Source organism: Hetaerina americana, unplaced genomic scaffold (genome assembly GCF_022747635.1).
Source record: "Hetaerina americana unplaced genomic scaffold, ioHetAmer1.1.p SCAF_10, whole genome shotgun sequence".
NCBI lineage: Eukaryota > Metazoa > Arthropoda > Insecta > Odonata > Calopterygidae > Hetaerina > Hetaerina americana.
In genome coordinates this window covers 17549048-17567882 of record NW_027286070.1, presented here as the reverse complement: position 1 = coordinate 17567882, position 18835 = coordinate 17549048, and the positions used below count along the sequence as shown (strand labels likewise).

General features: G+C 35.6%; 2 protein-coding genes across 2 annotated transcripts in view; one reads left to right on the top strand and one right to left on the bottom strand.

Moving 5' to 3' along the window:
* Nucleotides 1-2622: 2622 nt before the first annotated feature.
* LOC139698277 (extracellular tyrosine-protein kinase PKDCC-like) lies at nucleotides 2623-7383 on the top strand. The gene is made up of 4 exons (XM_071597159.1): nucleotides 2623-2738; nucleotides 3488-4052; nucleotides 4600-4776; nucleotides 6518-7383. Exons 1-4 carry the CDS (start codon nucleotides 2667-2669, stop codon nucleotides 6598-6600), a joined length of 897 nt encoding a protein of 298 aa, XP_071453260.1. The 5' UTR covers nucleotides 2623-2666; the 3' UTR covers nucleotides 6601-7383.
* A 1921-nt stretch (nucleotides 7384-9304) lies between these two features.
* The window catches only part of kl-2 (dynein heavy chain 2, axonemal kl-2), a 132153-nt gene continuing 122622 nt past the window's right edge, over nucleotides 9305-18835 (bottom strand). Inside the window, exons 82-86 of the mRNA XM_071598906.1 lie at nucleotides 18382-18532; nucleotides 11727-11881; nucleotides 11551-11646; nucleotides 9555-9705; nucleotides 9305-9459 (exon numbers count right to left, since the gene is read on the bottom strand). Coding sequence (XP_071455007.1) covers nucleotides 9305-9459; nucleotides 9555-9705; nucleotides 11551-11646; nucleotides 11727-11881; nucleotides 18382-18532 — 708 coding nt within the window. The remainder of the gene's footprint in view (nucleotides 9460-9554; nucleotides 9706-11550; nucleotides 11647-11726; nucleotides 11882-18381; nucleotides 18533-18835) is intronic.

Genomic DNA, 18835 nt, shown 5'->3' with positions numbered 1-18835 from the left:
AGGTCGTGCAAGCGAGGAAAAAATTGTCATTCTTTAAAGATATTTCTGGTAAATTCAATGAGAATATAACCAGTATTAACTGTGCAATTAAAGAAAGAAAAAATCTCTCAAATCCTAATCTCCTAAATTAATATAAGAAGTAACGGAAGGTAGTACTCACTATTGCTTCTCATCGATGTGAACCGAAACTGGAACGCTTCGAGGACTACCTGGGGGTTGTCCTCTAACTCGAAGTCGCCCGATGTATTCTTCAAACGGTATCGCAAGTTACTCCGTAAAAGCTTCCGTGCCATCGGATGTGACCGATGGCACGGAAGAATTAGGGAAGATGACAGGACACAAGTTGGCAGATGAAATGTGGCGTGCAGAAAGTTGACTGTAACCGCCACAGAGTGAAGTTTTCAATTGTTTCTGGCTCAACTTTGTGGAATTTCATGTAATGAAGAACACTTGGACAATGGAAAAATACATTGTTTTCATGAAATGCAGCGTGAAGTTAATGCCTTCTGCATGATGATTCAAGCTGATGGAAGGTTGACAAAAGAAAAACTACCTTACAACCAATGCCATTGGTTGAAATAATAGTTCCCAGCAATTGAAAAACAGCAGGCGCGGATTATTTATGTTTACTGAATAGTTTTATTTGCATATTCGTCAGTTCACATTTTAAAGTCATATAACTCATATTTACCTCATAATTTTTATATCATGGATAGCTTGTGGTAGATCATAGTCTGACTTTGAATTGTGAAACAAGAAATCTTTGGTGCTATTTTGTGAAGTATTAATATTGGTCGTGCATACTCATTTGCCTCAGCAAACGTCACTCATGTCACAAGTCATTAGATAAATTAGATTTGAATACGGAATTGCATTAAAAAGTCAAAACAACTCAAGAGAAACGTAAAGTGTAAAGATTGTTTTTTCAAATTAAACCTCAAGAGCCTTCTGATGAACTTATTATTCATGTAATGGATATTTAAATGGCAAGCAATTGTAGTTCATTGTGTTTTTATTACATATTCTAATTTGTAGGTTCTCTTTCAAGCAAGTTTGTAGTGTTGAAATTTACCTATATTTTGTACTTTTATTTGTATTTAATGACTCCCTTACCTACGTAATCAGTGAACAATAACACTATTATTATTATCATTTTAAAAGTTAACAACTAGGTTTCCGGTGAAATATTTCCGTCCGACATCTTGCAGGTACTTCATCCACAGCCACAAATTATATTTCGAGCAAAAGTAGCATTTGCACAAAATACCATTTTGTTAATTTTTTTACTTGGTTATATACCGGTTAAGCTAGGTTTTGGATAGACACGACTGCGAAATAAATAATTTGTTTCTCCTGACAAAATAAAATCCAATATCGTTCTCTACAACAACCCCCTCTTCATCTCTGGGTACTTCCTTTGTCCTGCCCAACATCACTATCCTATTCCTGCCCTTTCCTCATATGACTAACATTCTCCCCTTTATTACATTCTTCAACATCCCACTGCCGATCAATATGCTTTTCTTCCGTTTCTCCTGCCGCCTTAAGATTTCTCCCGACAATCCCCTGTTCTCACCCACCATGCCTAGCACACCCCATTTGTTTTCCTTTCTGTCCAGTTCACCTCCACACCCACAGTTCAGAAGTCTCCAATCTACGTCTGTCATCCTGCTTCAGTGACCATCTTTCTGCACTGTGCTTAACTACCCTCATAATCAAAGTCTTTTCTTAACATCCTTACCCAACGTTCTCCCTGTCATCAACTCCCTTCTCCTTGTGAAAGCCTAGTGCAATTCTTCTCCTTACATCCCAACTACTTCGACTTTTTTGGTCCAAAACACTTCTGAGATGCATAAACTGTTCTACCTACTCTATTTTTGGCCCTCTTATTTTAATGATTACTTTTACATGCTCAAAATTATTCTTTAACAAATATTGCAAGGCTCTATTTAGCTGCAATGTAGTGTTCAACCTGGACAATTGGGCATTTATGATGAGCCCTTTTATTGTACCTTTCCTACTCAAATCCATGTATTTATTCAGTGCTGTGCCATTTTATCAAATCCGTATAAGTTCTTAGTTATTCAAGTTTGCCTTCTGTTCAAGCTTTTCGCCAAGGTACATTTTCTGGTAGTAATAATTTCTGTATGATTTTACTAGTATGCATTCTCTTCACATTGTTTATCATGCTTATGTGCAGCTGTTTAAAGTGAATAAACATCCCATTTTCAAACTATTGTGTGAGATTATTTTTATAAACCAAATTTTATGAACTATGGAAGAATCGAAATGACAGTGATTTAAAGAGAGAACAATGTTTGTACACAAAAATTCATTGAAAACATAAACAATTCATTGTCGATAGACGATGGTTTTTCCAATCAATCTTGCTTCTCTCAGCTATTTGTGAGTGCATGAGAGCGATTCTCTTAATTTCTGTTGGACAAACTTCAAATGATTTATTCTCAGCAAAATGCACAAAAAACTGATCATATGCTCACACCCGTAATTCAAGGAGAATATTAAGGTAGTGATATTAGAGTTATCGCACAAGATGAATAAGATCCCCTATCTAACAGGTATCCATTGAATAACCATACTGAATACTTCTTTGTTTTTTGCAGGTTCTAGGATCTTGTATCCCTGATGCTGTAGGCCCAGTTGCAATGGTCACAGAGTTAGGTGATCCACTGGATACCGTAAGATTACTTCAGTTATCCTGGGAGGACCGTTTAAGAGTAAGTTGTACATAAAAGGGAGCAAATAGACACATTATCTTACTGACCCCCTAATCCTTTTCTAATCTCCTACATAACTTCAAGTCAAGGATATAAGTTGCATTTGTTCATTCTAGTATGAAGAAAATTTTATCCTGTAATGATAAGCCAACTAATGAATTGTTTGGGTTTTTGAGAAAAAACTACATATTTTGTTCTTACAACCACAAAGTCAATGGTTATAAAATGTCAAGGATCTTATAATTAATTTAATTGAGAATTCAAAGCAACTACTTTAGTTTAGATTAATATTTAAAAAGATTAGTAGGTTTATTCAAGTGTGATTCCCTTCTGTAGGGATCTAAGAGAAAAATAATTAAAAAAGACAATACTTTTAGCAGCCATAGACATTAAATTTTTAATATATTAGAAATTGAATAAGTATTCAATGGATAAGTACACCTTTATGCAAGAAGGCATGTTTGGTTCAATTAACCTCCTTAAAAACATGTTGCTACAGTTATTCCATCCATTGCATTGGAAATAAAAACAGAATTTATGCCTAGAGTACTTACCCACATAATAAAAATATGAAAGACATTTAATTATAAGTATATTTGATCTCAAAAGCTCCTTGATGGTTCTCATGAAGTGGCCCAACTAGTCTAATTGATAACAGTACGTAGTTAAAAATTGGTTGAAAGCATTTTGGACAGTCACATTGTAATCGTCAAACTAATGGCTGTTTTTTTTCATAATATTTATTTTAGTTGGCCCTGGGAATGGCACGCATTCTTCACCGCTTAGCCCATTCCCCCCTTGGCTCTTTGGCAATGAATGACTTTCGGAGGCAACAGTTTGTCCTTGTTGGTGGAACCACCCTCAAGTTGTCAGATGTTGATGACGTTGGAGTCACAGAGCCCTCTTGCACCAGTGCTGACGATTGTCTGCAACGTTTACCCTCTGAGATGCTGAATGAGTCCTCTGGAGTGGACCACTCCACTAGTCCCTGCATTGAAGGCCGCTGTGTTGGACACAATGAGAAGCTGAACGTGTGGCATGCAGGACGCCACTTCATTCGCCTCTTCCTACCTCTGAGTGCTCCCTCTTCCTTAGAGCCCCATATCCAGGAGCTCTTGGAAGCCTACAAAACTGCCAGATGGAATTCTGAGCAAATATTGGAAGCAACAGAGAGACTAGTTGCCAGTTTCATCTCTGGTGACTACCGGGAAGTGGGAACTGCTGATCATGAGAAACAAAAGCCACCCATCCCAGAGGTGGTCAGTAATGCCTATGACATTCCTAAGGGCCAGGCAGGAAACCTTCAAAGCTTAGGTATGGGAATTAATTGATTGTTGGAATAAAATTCATCAGCAAACACTATAAAATGTGAACTGCTTAATCAATATTTTTTTCATGAAGAACTTCATGCATTTGTATTAATTCTTCATTTTTAAAGATAGTTATTTTCTGTGATTTTGGAATTGATTTAATTTTCAAAATAAATTAAAATTTGCAGAGGCATAAGATGTTTCGCCATTTTTCCAGATTAATTTATTGACCACCACTAAAAAATTGTATAGAAAAAATTTATTCCTTTTGATTAATATTTGTCCGCTTGTGCTGAGAGAAAATTATTCAATGATGAAAGTAATTTATTAGAAATGTGGACAACGTGCTTTAAATGGATTACTAATATAGTAATAGTCATATATTACTTTATAGTTTTTATACACTCAGTATGTTGATTTGAATAGATGGGGTCATATTGATTTAAAGTATCAATCATTGAAGAAATCTGTTTGCTATAAAGGAGAATTATTTATCAGTATTTTTGGTTGATGAAAACAAATTTTCATGGGTTATCCTATTCTATGTGTAGGGTTTGAAATGGTTCCTGACAGTGACCTCCCTGGAATGTTCGATTACCGTTGCCATGACTCAACATCAGCTGTTGGTTGCGTGATTTCTGTGTTCAATGAACTTGAAGCAGCAGAAATATGCACAAAAGACCCTGACTGCAAGGCAGTGGTTCTTGGCCAAGAGCATACATGGACAGGTAAATAAAAGTATTTACTGCTTCAATGAAACTTCTTGGTACACCTATTTTACATCATGAAATGGATATAGAGCATGATTTTGAGGTGGAGCAAGTTGTCCTGACAGGACCTTTTAATACTCATTTGGGGAGTACAAGCGATCACAGCCTTTACCTCACATTGAAATTGTCTCAAGGAAAGTATTACTCAAATTTGCTCAGTTGCACCCAGATTAATCATCTCCTGGATTTTAACTTCAAGCTCTGTGGAGGTATATTGCTCTGCCAACAGTACCTATGCATGAAGTAGTGCTGATTCAATATTTATTTGTTTCAAATTGTTAAGTTATTTCTCATAATACTAAAATATATATTTCATTATTAAATGAAGTGCTGGAAGAGTTCCTCATTTCATGTTTCTGCTAGTTTTAAAAAAGTGATGTACATTCATATACTTTCATTTCTGTGTTGTCAAAGCACCTGGTAAAAATACCAATATAATCAGGAAGCCATTTACATACCAACCCAAATACTCAACTGTTACATAATATGTCTAGATGAAATTTCAAATATTATTGTGCATGAATGATGCTTATACCTCATAGATACCTATTGTTATGAATGCTAGGTTTGAAGGTATTATGCCTCTGGCAAACGTGGAATCTTAGATGAATACATGACCATTCTAAATCTCAATGAGAATAGGTCATACATCACCATCTCTGATGGTTAAATTTTTGTTTAAGTTTTAAGTATTTACCAAATTTATCAAAAATCAATGCATAATAAATAGAAATTTGAGAAATGATATTTTTCCAATTAAAAAATGATATTAAAATTATCGTTTTTAGTTAGCATTTATTTATAGATAATGTTAATGGGCAGTTTATGTGGTTTCGCATATAATTATGCAAAAGAAAACTTTAAATCTGGGAGAAAACTGAGTAATTACCTTGCACAAGTAACTGCAATGCCTTCTTAATCCATTCATTCACATTTCTTAGTCATTGCCGATTTCTAGTTCAACATTTGGATATTCATTATGCTTAATTAATCCACTTAGGTAATATAAATATTTTTTCCAACCTCAAAATATGGTAACAGATCATTGGTTGTGATCTGACAAGATTATTGCCAATTTTTCCCTGAGAATCTAAAGTATAGTCCATGATCATGATTAATTTTTGTTTTTTGAAGTAAAATGAAAAATTTTTAACATGGAGCATTCACATGATGTTCTATATGTGACAAAAATTTGAAGCTTGGGTTTTTAAATAAAGATTTTAAAGTATACAATGATAATGACCCATTCACCTTTCAAATGAATTTTAATTGAGTACATACAAACTCTCATCATGGAATAAACTTGATTGGCAAAGATATAATCCAGAGCCTTTCTTCTCAAAGTTGAAAACGTTTGTAAAAAGTTCTGCTCAAGAGTCTGCTTTGGCTTTCATAATGATATTTCAAGAGATTCTACCTTTTAATTCATTTATTACAATAATAATTGTACTTTAATCAAATAATTTAGTTATACTATGATGTGAGGAATCATCAGTTGGTTGTGAAGGTAAAAAACTACTTAATAACAATTTATTTTTAATCCAGTTTCATGCAGGTAACCTGTGTCTTATTTCTTGTCATAACGGTATTGTGGGGCTCCACTGCTGAATTTTTGTTTGCTTGTGCTATGTCATATAGTATGAATTGCCTTTAGCCTGCCTCCTTTTGCATAACTTGATTTTTTTTTCTTTCATTTTAGGCCGAACAATTGCCATATTCAAAAATGGCTATGGAACACCATCTGTGAAGATGGGATACAGTCTACTCCTGAGGAAAAGGTGAATTGAAAGTCCAATCAGTGATCCTAATCAAAAACCTCAGTCACCTCTAGTCACAGTGGCAAGAAGCAGAATAATAAAATTGTGTGCCTCCTCTGCCATTCATGTGGACTGTGATAAGCATGCCGTGTAAATATGATTTTTAACACGCTAAACATGTGGGGCCAGTGTGGGTGTGGTTGTGTCCATGTGATGTGCTCGTGTATAAAATGTTTCTAAAACCTTGAGTAAATCATGCTTGTGATGATGTATTTTTAATCAGCTATGAAGTACCAAATAGTAGAGTAATCTCTATGATTTGATATTTAGCTCAAGAAATCAAGATAATAGAATCCAAAGTATCAAGAAAGAATTATTAAAATTTTTTCCTCTGGTTATATAGTTTACATCACAAACAAAAGCAATGCTGTAAGTTTTGCAATCTCTTAATTTTGTGAGAGAAATACAATTGCATCTCACATTGTGCACTAATGAAAATAAATTGGTGCATTCAGTAATGCTTAATCAGGAATTACTAATATCTAGCCAAAAAAAAATGGCTCCAAACTTGATGAAAATATGCAATTGCATTCATTTAGTTTTCCAATGTCAATATAATGGTGATGAATGAAGCCCATTACCAATGATGGAGGGATGAGTTAGCCTTGTTGACCCATCACTAACTGTGTCATGTGCAATAATTGATTATTCAAATCATAAGAGATTTCCTTAATTTTTTTTACTTGTACTTGTATAAATGTTTATAAGCATCCTTAGTTAATAATAAACCTAAGTAAATTATTTATTATGGTAACTATCTGTTTTTATTTTAACTCTTATATATTGAATTTCTACTGATCCTATGATCACCAAATTCGTACAAAAAATAAATTCCTTGCATAACTTCTGAAAGACCTATGGCACCCCTCAAGCTGCACCAAAGGTATTTATTAGGTGAGGGATGCTACAGCAACAGACTTTTATCATGAGAGGACACACATACATACAGTATGTAAGTGCATACATACGTGGCACACATATGTAAGTGCAAATAATGTAAACAGTGAGGCAAAGACAAATTTTAGTACATACTTGTATAGGTATCTAAAATGTGCTTCTAAATGACGCTATTCACAAGATCCATGCTTTGATAAAGGGTCCTCAAGAAGCTGCATAAGATTTTGTAGGTAATTTGGGAATGTGGCTTAGCCATATTTTATGAATTGTTAAGGTAATTACCCCCTAATTCATGCTTTCATAGGCTTGTTAACATTACTCCATTTTTAGGATCCAGAGGCTGCTGTAGACTTTATGACAAATTGGATTGCTGTACTGGCGTTTCTAACATGAAGTCTTGTGCTCCATGTAAATAATTAGTACACAATTCTTGCTTCCAAACAACAGACCTTTGAATCCATACTTTAATTTGAGGTCAATTTCGATGTTTATGGATTGGGGTAATTTAATAAGCCAATTTGATTTCTAAAAAACATGCAAGTAGTTAGCACCTCATTGTTAGAGTGATAGTTTTTAAATCATTGCGTTTTCTATTGATGGTAAATTTTTGTTTAAAATTTGATCATCAAAGACTAATGGCGTTAAGGACAGTGAAATTTAAACTAGCATAGAACAAGGTGAGGTTGAGTTACAACATAAAAAATATGTATAATTAACAAAAACAATGAAGAAATACACTCATCCTAATAGGCTGAAGGAGCAAAATGCATATGAAGAATAATAAATTGTCAAAAGAATGAGATACACATCTAAATTCTTGCAAAAAACAAATGGCTTTCTTTTATCAACAAGTAAAACACTTATGTAGGACTCACCGGTTTTATATTTAAAGAACTGATAGGGGTATACAATTTAAGATCCTCCTACGAGCTAGGGTGATTATTAACCTTGAGTCTGTGTGGACAAACAATCAGGAATTATAACACCAATACTTTTTTCGTGCATACATTAACTCTTGCAAAAGATTTTCTGTAGTATTTCTGTGACAATAATATAAAGACAATTTCATGAGATACTACTATAGAGATAACCAACCAAAACACTTGGATCTGCTCACTTTGTTGCCAATAAGTGCTGTAGCAAAGTGAAGAGATGGAACAGACTAGGAATGGAAGTGCAATCTAATGTGGTCATTAATCAAAACCAAGAATTATGGTAAAGAAGTATGGTAAAATTCACTGAGAATTTTTTTATTCCAATGCCATGATTTTAATACAAAGTATTATTATCATGATGAAATGAAACCAAAGGTTGTATATCTAAACCCAGATTTCTCACATACCATAGCTTTCCAACCGAATTATTTTTCACCAATAAGTTTTCTGGGACCATTAATCTCGCTATTCACATGGGAAACCTACTGAAAATTCAGGTCATGAATAGGTAGAATGGCAGTTTTGAAGTACAAACAGCAATATTTATTAAATAACTCAATTAATACCTTAACACAAAGCATACCTTAATACAATCTTTCAAATAATATTTCAACTTTTTAACCTCAAGAAACAATCAATGAGAATACATAAATCTACGGAAGGTAAAAATTAAAATATGCAACAATAGGGAAAGTAGAACTTAAAAAATTAACATCAACTAATGTCAAAATAGAACAACAATGAATATGTAACAAACCTTGTCAAATTATAGCTCAAACACCAACATTATGAGTAATTAATGATAGTCACTAGCTAGCATTAAATACTAAAATTTCTTTACTGAGCAAGACTAAGCAATAGAGCTGTTCCACGCTTTACCCAATAATCAGGCTGTTGAGCACCACTCTTCAATTCGACAGCCACCACAAATGATGGCCGCCCACCACTTCCACAGCGCTCAGGTAAGTAATAGCAAGGGCAGATATATATCCCTATTGAAAATATAACATTAGTCATGATCATACATCAGCAAATAATAATTTTATCTATCATTTAACATAGAAAAATATTCCCCATATGTCCTTACCTCTAGTCTTCTTCTTTAGCTGCTCAACCGGCTTGAAATGTATGACTGGAAGGGAGCATACCAATTGCATTGGTGCAGGTTCAGTCAAGCACAAATGTTTCTTATCCCACCCAGCTCCCTCCAAGAAAATTCCACGCACATATATTCCTTCCTAGACAAAGAAAGAGAACCAAAAGGACTATCCCATGTAACAGAAGTGTAGGTAATGATAATGAGGTCTTAAATACCAAATGCCCTCACAAAAATTAATGCAAATCACTGCAGTATTCATTTACAATTTTAGCAATAAAATAATAGTTACGTACGAACCCAGTCTACTGGGAGCCAAGAAATAATTGTGAAAACCCAAGGCAGTGAGGAATATCCATGAAAATCCATGGCACTGGCAACATGGCACACTTAACCAGACATTTAAAAATGACAAAAACGCTTGTTGAAAATTGTTCTGACTTGGAGCTGACATTGGTGCTGCCTCTTTTGGCTGGCTGATAACTAACTCTTGGCAGATGTCTGCTATGCAAATACACTTGGTTCAATGAACCAATTATTAAACAATAATACACATTGAAGAATAATAAAGTGTAACCTTCCTTCATCATTTTTAATTTGATGATGTCATGTGTTGTGGTATGACCAGTTGTGAATACATGGTAAAACTTCAATTTTGTCTCTCTCAAAGATAGATAGTGAATATGATTAGTTAGACAAAAAGATTGTGAATGTACCTGGAGAAAAACACTTAATATTGACTGGGGATTGGAATGAATTGACAGGCAAAGGGAGATACAGGAGTGAAGTAAGAGAGTACCCAATTCACTCTATCAAAAGCCGTTGCGAAAGCTACGATGCAGGAAATATGTCCTGATTGCATTCTATATTCCTCTCAATTAGTTATCTCATTACTGCAATGGTATTGTACATGCCTCACCCCTTCCTGCACACAAACTGTTCATCCCCTATGTAATCATTTGCCCTGTTCTCCATCCTTTTGTTGATGATCCTTAGAACCACTTTAGCTGCATGGGCAATGAAACTTATTTTTCTGTAGTCCTCACATGATGTTGCCTTTACCTTTTTCAAAATAGGGACTAATGCTGATCTCACAGCCCTCTGGCTGGATTCCATCCTCATAGATGCTATGAATCAGTCCATATAGACTCTTCCTCCCACAGCCTTATTAGATTTAATATCCCTTAATGCCCTTTCTATCTCATCGTCGTTTATGCCTGGACTTCATCCTACACCTATCTTCACCTCTCTTTCTCCTTCCCTTCATGTTCTCTTTCTATGTCTAAGCTGGCTGGCCTAAGTTCTTTACCATACGGTTCTTCTATATATTCCTTCCATCTCTCTTGGATCTTTTCTGTTTCAACTTTTATCTGACCCAACTTATCTCTAACTGTTAACATAGATTATCATTTATAACTTCCTGATAGTGTTTTAACCTTCTTGTATCGTGCACCAATTTCACCCTTCCTCTGAAAACTTTCCATATCTTCGCACTGTGTCTTCCACTATGCTTCTTTGCTTTATTTGTTACGTGTCTCAATTTATTATTTAACTCTTTACACTTTCTTCTTCCTAAGTCTTGGATTCTTGGTCCTTTTCCTATTAACTGTTCCTATAGTTTCTTTTGCGGCTTTCAATATCCCTTTTTTGATATATTCCCATTTTCCCTTGGGTAAACAGGGAAAATGGACTGACAATAGAGAAACATTTTATTTATGAATGAAATGAAAATTATGTTGCCTAGGAAATTATCCTTTTAGCATTATTTAAAAAATAAATATCATAGCATAGGAAGGCAGGGAATAATTTTTTTTATTATTTTCAAACATTAGCCTTCCATCTTACTTGAACTTTTAATTATCTGAGGTAATCTTAGACAACATTGCTCTAGATGATAGAGCATATATTATTCCTTCTCTCATCTAAATGATTCAGACTTGTATTTCCGGCAGATTCAAAAGTTATTACTTATCCCAAAGAAACTTACATCAGGCCCATGTTGCATTAAAGATTCATCCAGGGTGACAATTTGGAATTCCCATGATAAGGAATCCACTGAAATTCCAACCTGTCTAGCAGATGTCTGAAAAAAATTCAAGTTTCAGTGCTGCAGTTTTTTCATTAATCCAATCATCTTTAAACATCAGTTAAAAACATATATACCTGCAAAACTGCTGTTAAGAGGCCTGTAGGAAAAGTAAAAGCCGACAACCAAAACAGAGCAGGAGGTCGTAATGTTGTTGCCCACTGAGCAAAATGCTGTACTCTCTGCACAAGATCCCGTGTCCAAGAACCAAGGAGCTTCATTGATGGATAAGCTTCAGTATTTAAAAAAGATGTAAATGAACATTTGAATTCAGTACATTTTTATGGAGAAAAAGATTTCTACCACTGATTTATTGAGTTAATCAATCAAAAATTTACTTGAGACACCATTTTAAACAGAAAGAAAGTTACATCAACCATCATTCACCAAGAAATAAAGTTGAAAAATATAAAAATTTTATTTAGTCAGGATATAATTTAGAAATAATCATTAATGAAGACAAAGCACATTCCTAAAAATTTAATAATTTCATTCTGGAAAGACAATAAATTGAAGTTACAGGGAATATCAATATGTACCATGATCACACCAAAAACCTCAAATTGAACAGATAATAATAGAGAACTTTCTCTATATAGCATGTCCCTCACTTGCAGCACATACTATCCTTTCAAAAATACTTCTTTTGAATTGGCAGATTAAATCTTAAAGAAGACGGTTACCACAAATCAGAGGGTTTGGATTTGCCATTTAGAATAAAGATTTTAAAACTGACTATAAGAATTAGAAACATTACTTCGGTAGATAATTAAAGAATAATTTAATCAAGAAGAATGAAGATGAAAAAATTGTAAAAGGGGAAGATATTTTCATTTAGAGCAGAAAATATATGGAAAAGTACTTTAAGATATGATTTTCACAAGAAGAAATGCTGAATAATTATCAAATACACTATGAACATGATTGCACACTGATGAACACATGTGCCTACTAAAAAAGTCATGTCCTCATAAAAGTTTTGTTTGAATAGTTAAAATCAAGCAATTTTATGAACGTATAATGAGCATAAAAAGAAAACTACAATTAGTGCCTGCATTTTTAAAGAGGTTCCAGCTGGATCTGGGGAACTTTTCTAAGAAAATATTTGGGCAAAATTTCTAGAAAAATTCGCAAGAAATCTCCCAGATTGGAAATTTCTTTTTTTCCTATTGCCATGAAAAAAGTCCTCTTCACTGAATTGGTAGAATCCTTTGAATACTATTTGATACTCAGATGGCTTTAGGTTCTGCCAAGTTCCTGTCTATGTGATATTATTTCCAAAATCAAAATTATAAATTCAATTGCACAAGAAGTTGCCACAACTAACCAAGTAAATGAATTGAACCATAACTATGAATTGCTTTAAGCTATGACAGGAATCACTTATGATAGTATTAATGTAAAGTATTTTATTAGCTTGGCTCGATCAAATTAACATCCACTATGCATTAAAAAAGACTTTAATTAGATAATATTATTTATACATGTTATATATATATATATATATATATATATATATATATATATATATATATATATATATATATATTTTTTTTTTTTTTTAAGTAATCTACCGGTTAAGGTAGGTTTTTGGACTGACACAACTACCAAACAAATATTTTATTACTCCTAACAAAACACAAAATCAATCATCCTACTCTATATCAGGTCCCTCTTCATCTCTGAGTACTTCCTTCCTCCCTTCATCCCGTCCAACAACCCTATCCTGTTCCTTCCCTTTCCTCTTTTGCCCAACATTCTACCCTCTATCACAGTCTTCAACATCCCACTGCCGGTCAACACCCCCTTCATCCACTTTTCCTGCCTCCATAGGATTGCTCCCAACAAACCCCTCTCTTCGCCCACCATACCAAGTACTTCCTCATTTGTTTTCTTCTCTGTCCATTTCACCTTCTCCATTCTTCTCCACACCCACATTTCAAAAGCCTCCAATCTACGTCTATCCTCCTGCTTCAATGACCACGTTTCCGCTCCGTACATAGCTACGCTCCATATCAAAGTTTTTACGAGTCTTTTCTTAACATCCTTACTCAGAGTCCCCGTCGTCAACTCCCTCCTCCTTGTGAAAGCCTCTTTGCCTAGCGCAATTCTTCTCCTTACGTCCCTACTACTTTGACCGTGTTGGTCCAAAACACTACCGAGATACGTAAACTGTTCTACCTGCTCTAGCTTTTGCCCTCCTATTTTAATGTTAAGCTTGGCCTTTTTCTTTCTAGAAAATCGCATAACCTTTGTTTTATTAATATTGATTCTCATCCCATACCTGTCGCACTGAATTTACAATTCACTAAGCAATGCTTGCAGCCCCTTGGCTGACTGACAAACTAAAGCTTGGTCATCAGCAAACCTAACTGATTTTACGAATTCCCCGCCCACTTTCATTCCTACCTCGAGTTCTTCCCATGCCTCTTTGATCATTTCTTCTGCGTACAGGTTGAACAGCAACGGTGATAATGGGCAACCCTGCCTTACACCCCTTCCTAACACTGCCCATCCTGACTCCCCGTTTCCCACCCTCACCTGAGCAGTCTGAGACATGTACAGGTTGCGGATTAGCCTCCTTTCCCTCCAGTCTATTCCTATTTTCTGCAATATACTCATTAGTTTTTGCCAATTTACTCTATCAAACGCTTTTTCGAAATCTACGAAACAGGCAAATACCTCCTGGTTGTGTTCCATATTCCTCTCGATTAATAATCTCATTACTGCAATGGCATCACGCGTACCTCTCCCCTTCCTAAACCCAAACTGATCATCCCCTAAGTAATCATTTGCCCTACTCTCTATCCTTTTGTTTATGATCCTGAGAACAACCTTAGCTGCGTGGGATATCAAACTAATTGTCCTATAGTCCTCACATGACGTGGCCTTTACCTTTTTCGGAATAGGAACTAAAACTGATCTCACAAAGTCTTCCGGCCAGATTCCCTCCTCATAAATACTACGGATCAGCCCATATAGCCTCTTCCTCCCACATTTTCCCAAGCATTTCAAAAGTTCCACGGGAATGTTATCTACCCCCACGGCCTTATTTAGTTTCATCTCCCTTAATGCCCTTTCTATCTCATTGTCTAGTATGCCTGGACCTAAGCTATCTTCCTCTACGTCATGTTCCTTTTCAATGTCTAACTTTGTTGGTCTAAGCTCTTTACTATACAGTTCTTCTACATATTCCTTCCATCTCTCTTGGATCTTTTCTGCGTCAACTATTACCTTACGGGCCTTATCTCTAACTGCTATCGTTGATCTCCCTTTCTTACTTCCCGATAAAGATTTAACTATGCTGTAAAGCGCACCGATTTCCCCCTTCCTCTGCAGACTTTCCATATTCTCGCACTGCGTCTTCCACCATGCTTCCTTTGCTTTATTTGTTGCCCGCCTCAATTTATTGTTCAATTCTTTGTACTTCATTTTGTCTAATTCTGTACTTATATTCTTCCATTTTCGCCGCTCATCCATTTTTGTAGTCATCTCATCCGTGATCCATGGTTTACGAGTCCTTTTAGCATTAACGGTTCCAATAGTGTCTTTTGCCGCTTTAGACAACCCTTTTTTGATACATTCCCATTTTTCTTCAATAGTACTTAGCTCTTTACCGTCCTCCATGATTTTCTCTACCGCCTGTTTGTATTCCTTTCTTTTCAACCCATTTAATGCTTCTACATTCCATTTTCTAACTCGCCGCCCCTGCCTTATCTTTTTAAAGCATACGCTACATTTCATAACAACTAAATTGTGGTCTGAGTCCGCATCCGCTCCCGGGAAGCTGTGGGAATTTATCACACTGTTCCTAAACCTGTGTCTAACCAGGATATAATCTAGCTGATATCTTCCCGAGTCACCTGGCATTTTCCATGTATACCTGCGTCTTTTGTGGTGTCTGAACCAAGTGTTGGTGATAACTAACCCCTGTCTCCTGCAGAACTCAACTGCTTTCTCCCCGCGGTCATTCCTCGTGCCTAAACCGTAGTCCCCCACCTCATCACCATCTCTTCCTTCGCCTACTGTCGCATTCCAATCCCCCATCACTATCAAATGTTTCCCTGCAGGAACACATGCAATCATGTCCTCTAACTGATCGTATATCCTATCGACCTCTTCTTCCTTATGGTTGCTCGGTGGCATGTATACCTGGATAATAACTAAGTTCGTCGGTTCTGCTTTTATCTCCACTAGTAGTATTCTATCCGTTACCTGCTCTATGTTGACTACGCTTTTTCCTACCTCTTCATTCTTCATACTATGGCAACCCCTCGTTGGCTCTCGTCCCCACCGCTGTATATTATTCTATACTTATCACTCCAGTAATCCCCGCTATCTTTCCATCTCACCTCGCATAGACCTAAAATATCTATATTTCCCCTTTCCATCTCTCGCTTAACATTCTCCAATTTCCCCGTCCTCATCATTGTCCTAACATTCCACGTTCCTATTCTAACTAATTTGGTCTTCTTCTCCTGCGTCTTCTGTCCTGCTGCTGCTGGTTTTCCCTTGCAAGGGTTTCGTGGGATGACGACCGCAGAAGCCTTGCCTCCCCCGCTGCCGGGCACGACACACGGCCGATTGGGCCGAGCCCCGTGGTTGCCAGGACTCAAAATATCTCTATTGTCCATCACATTATTCTTGGGAATGATAATTGAGGTGGTTTCCCGTTGCCTTCCTCAATAGTGTTTTTAACGTGACACCATCACTTACTGGCCGCCCCACTGGGGTCAGACGCCATTGCAGCCGCCTCACTGAGGAACAGACGCTGCGTGGACTACCTTTCGTCTGGTTCCTAACCTTCGACCTATCTGGCATGCGTGACCCTACCAGGAGCAATTTTTATTACTCCCGCCAGTACAGCTCTAGGGGTCATCAGAACGCACAAGCCCTTCCACCACGTCAAGGTTGTAGTCCGGGGAGGGATATATATATATATATATATATATATATATATATATATATATATATATATATATATATATACACACACACACACACACACCAGATATGTAATATATTCCACCAATAATGACTCAGTAATTGTGTGTGAAATTAAATTTTTTTTCTGCCTTTCAATGAAGCACTTCATGAGATATCCATGTACTGCACTCTGAGGTAATGTTGAAATTTTGCTAAAACTATGTGTTTTAACACTGGTCGGGTAACGATGCTCCATAATTGGCAAGAAGTATGCAAAACACACAGTGAAATGCAATATTTGAAGCTTGAGGTATTTTGAACAATTCATCAACAACTTGTAAACACTTTATGTAGGTAATCAATTAAAGTAAAGGACTTATATGGATCACAGAAAATTGTGTTCTTGATCTATGATTCCCGGTGAATTTGAATTTTAAAAAACATCAGCTAAAAACAATAAGCAAAGAAAAAACATTGACCTGATTGGATGCCATTTAGATGTATAACCCAGACATTTGACTAACTAAAAGGGCCAATGTTTTAATGTAAAAATTATTATGAAACATTTGGGGGATTCAATATATGACATTCTTGAAACTCTTCAGTCATTTCACCTTATTTAAGTGGACCAGTTCAGATGCAGTAATTTGAATTTGGTATTTTAATGTTGATTATCTCTTTACTTAATGATTTTAAAGCATTTAGGATGAAAACATGACAAGCAAATACAACAGAAAATAGGCTTTTCAAAAAAATAATACCATTTTTACAAGAGCTACGCATGTTTATTTCCGTAGAGGATGACATCTTGGAAATTAAATTCATAGCATCATCTTTTGGGGCCATTCACCTCATTCGTAAAAGGTATTTTCCATTCAAAAGAGAACTCTCAAAGCAATGTTTGGCATACCATATTGGCCTTGAGGTCGACCATTATTTAAATCTTAAATTGATTTGGCATGAGAGTTATATTGTCCCTTTGTGTAGTATAAAATCATATTTTCGCGTACATTTTGCAAACCAACAGAATGCTCACAGTACAGGTCTATAAAGTGATTTAAGGAGGAGCGGGTAAGGAGCAGAGAATACTGTAAGTGAGAGGAGGATAGAGTGCATAGATGATGTTAATGACTTTGGAAAGGAATTTGAGAGTGCGTGGTAGTGGAGTTTACAACTGGAGTTAAAGACATTAGACCCCGGGGGGTTAGGAAGTAAATTTGGCAGTGATGTTTTGTGGTTCCTAATTTTATCTCACATAAAACCTTCATCTTTTGTATAAAAGAGCAATTTTAGTCATCCTAGGCACATTGGCTAGGCTAATTCATCAATCCTTCACCCTGAAACTAATGTTAAAAATCAGCAACTCTAGGCAATACACAAAGGGCTGGACTTAAAAGGTTAGGAGAAGGGGGCCCTTATCCCTGTGTATGTGCCACTGTTAGGAGCACAGGAAATAACAGCACCAATATAAGGAATCACAGTAACCACATAGTGTAACACTAAAGCAACAGTGAAAAATAGTGAATCAGAGATATTTGCAGCACGATAAAAGCTTCTACATTTTTTCCAGAACAAAATAGTTATGATACAAAATATTTAACTAGGATTAGGAATATTTTTAAATAATAGGTCAATTATAAATTATTTCCCTGACACTGAGAATCGTATCTGATTAGAGTTGAAAATTTCAATTCACCATGACAGATTATCTACAACACACATATTTTTTATTTTTCTTGTTATTCACCATTTTTCATAATATCATTATCATTCATTATTTATAATGAACTTATATTTTACTGCTACCTTTTAGCCATGCAGGAGGGACACGTCCATCATTCATACAAGTATACATTTCCTCTAATTCAGCAGACATAACTACAATGCCTTGGATCCCCTTTTGTAGTTCTTCTACTGAAGATTTTATTGATACCAGCAACACATTGTAACGCTGAATCTGTGTATAAATATTTTAATGAACCTGTAATGTAATCTTGCATGCATGTAAAAAATTAATTTAAACTAAACTTCCCCACAGACACGTGTTCAAAGCAAGCCATCAGTTGCATTGCACCTATATTTTCTATTTTAGAAATTATTACAAAGTGATTGTTCCTGTTACTGCTGAACCTTCTACTATTTAATTTCAATTTGACAAACAAATGCACATTCTATGAAAAAATCTTTTGGCCCTAAATTTTCTTACAAGGAAAATCTACATATTAATAACAAAAACCAAATTTTAGTTATGAAATAATCT

Bases quoted from the DNA above. Each gene is read 5' to 3' on its own strand.
- LOC139698277 (XM_071597159.1), top strand. From the start codon at position 2,667: ATGGTCACAGAGTTAGGTGATCCACTGGATACCGTAAGATTACTTCAG. The intron at 2,739-3,487 runs GTAAGTTGTACA...TATTTATTTTAG, and splicing joins CCTGGGAGGACCGTTTAAGA to TTGGCCCTGGGAATGGCACG. The intron at 4,053-4,599 runs GTATGGGAATTA...TTCTATGTGTAG, and splicing joins AGGAAACCTTCAAAGCTTAG to GGTTTGAAATGGTTCCTGAC.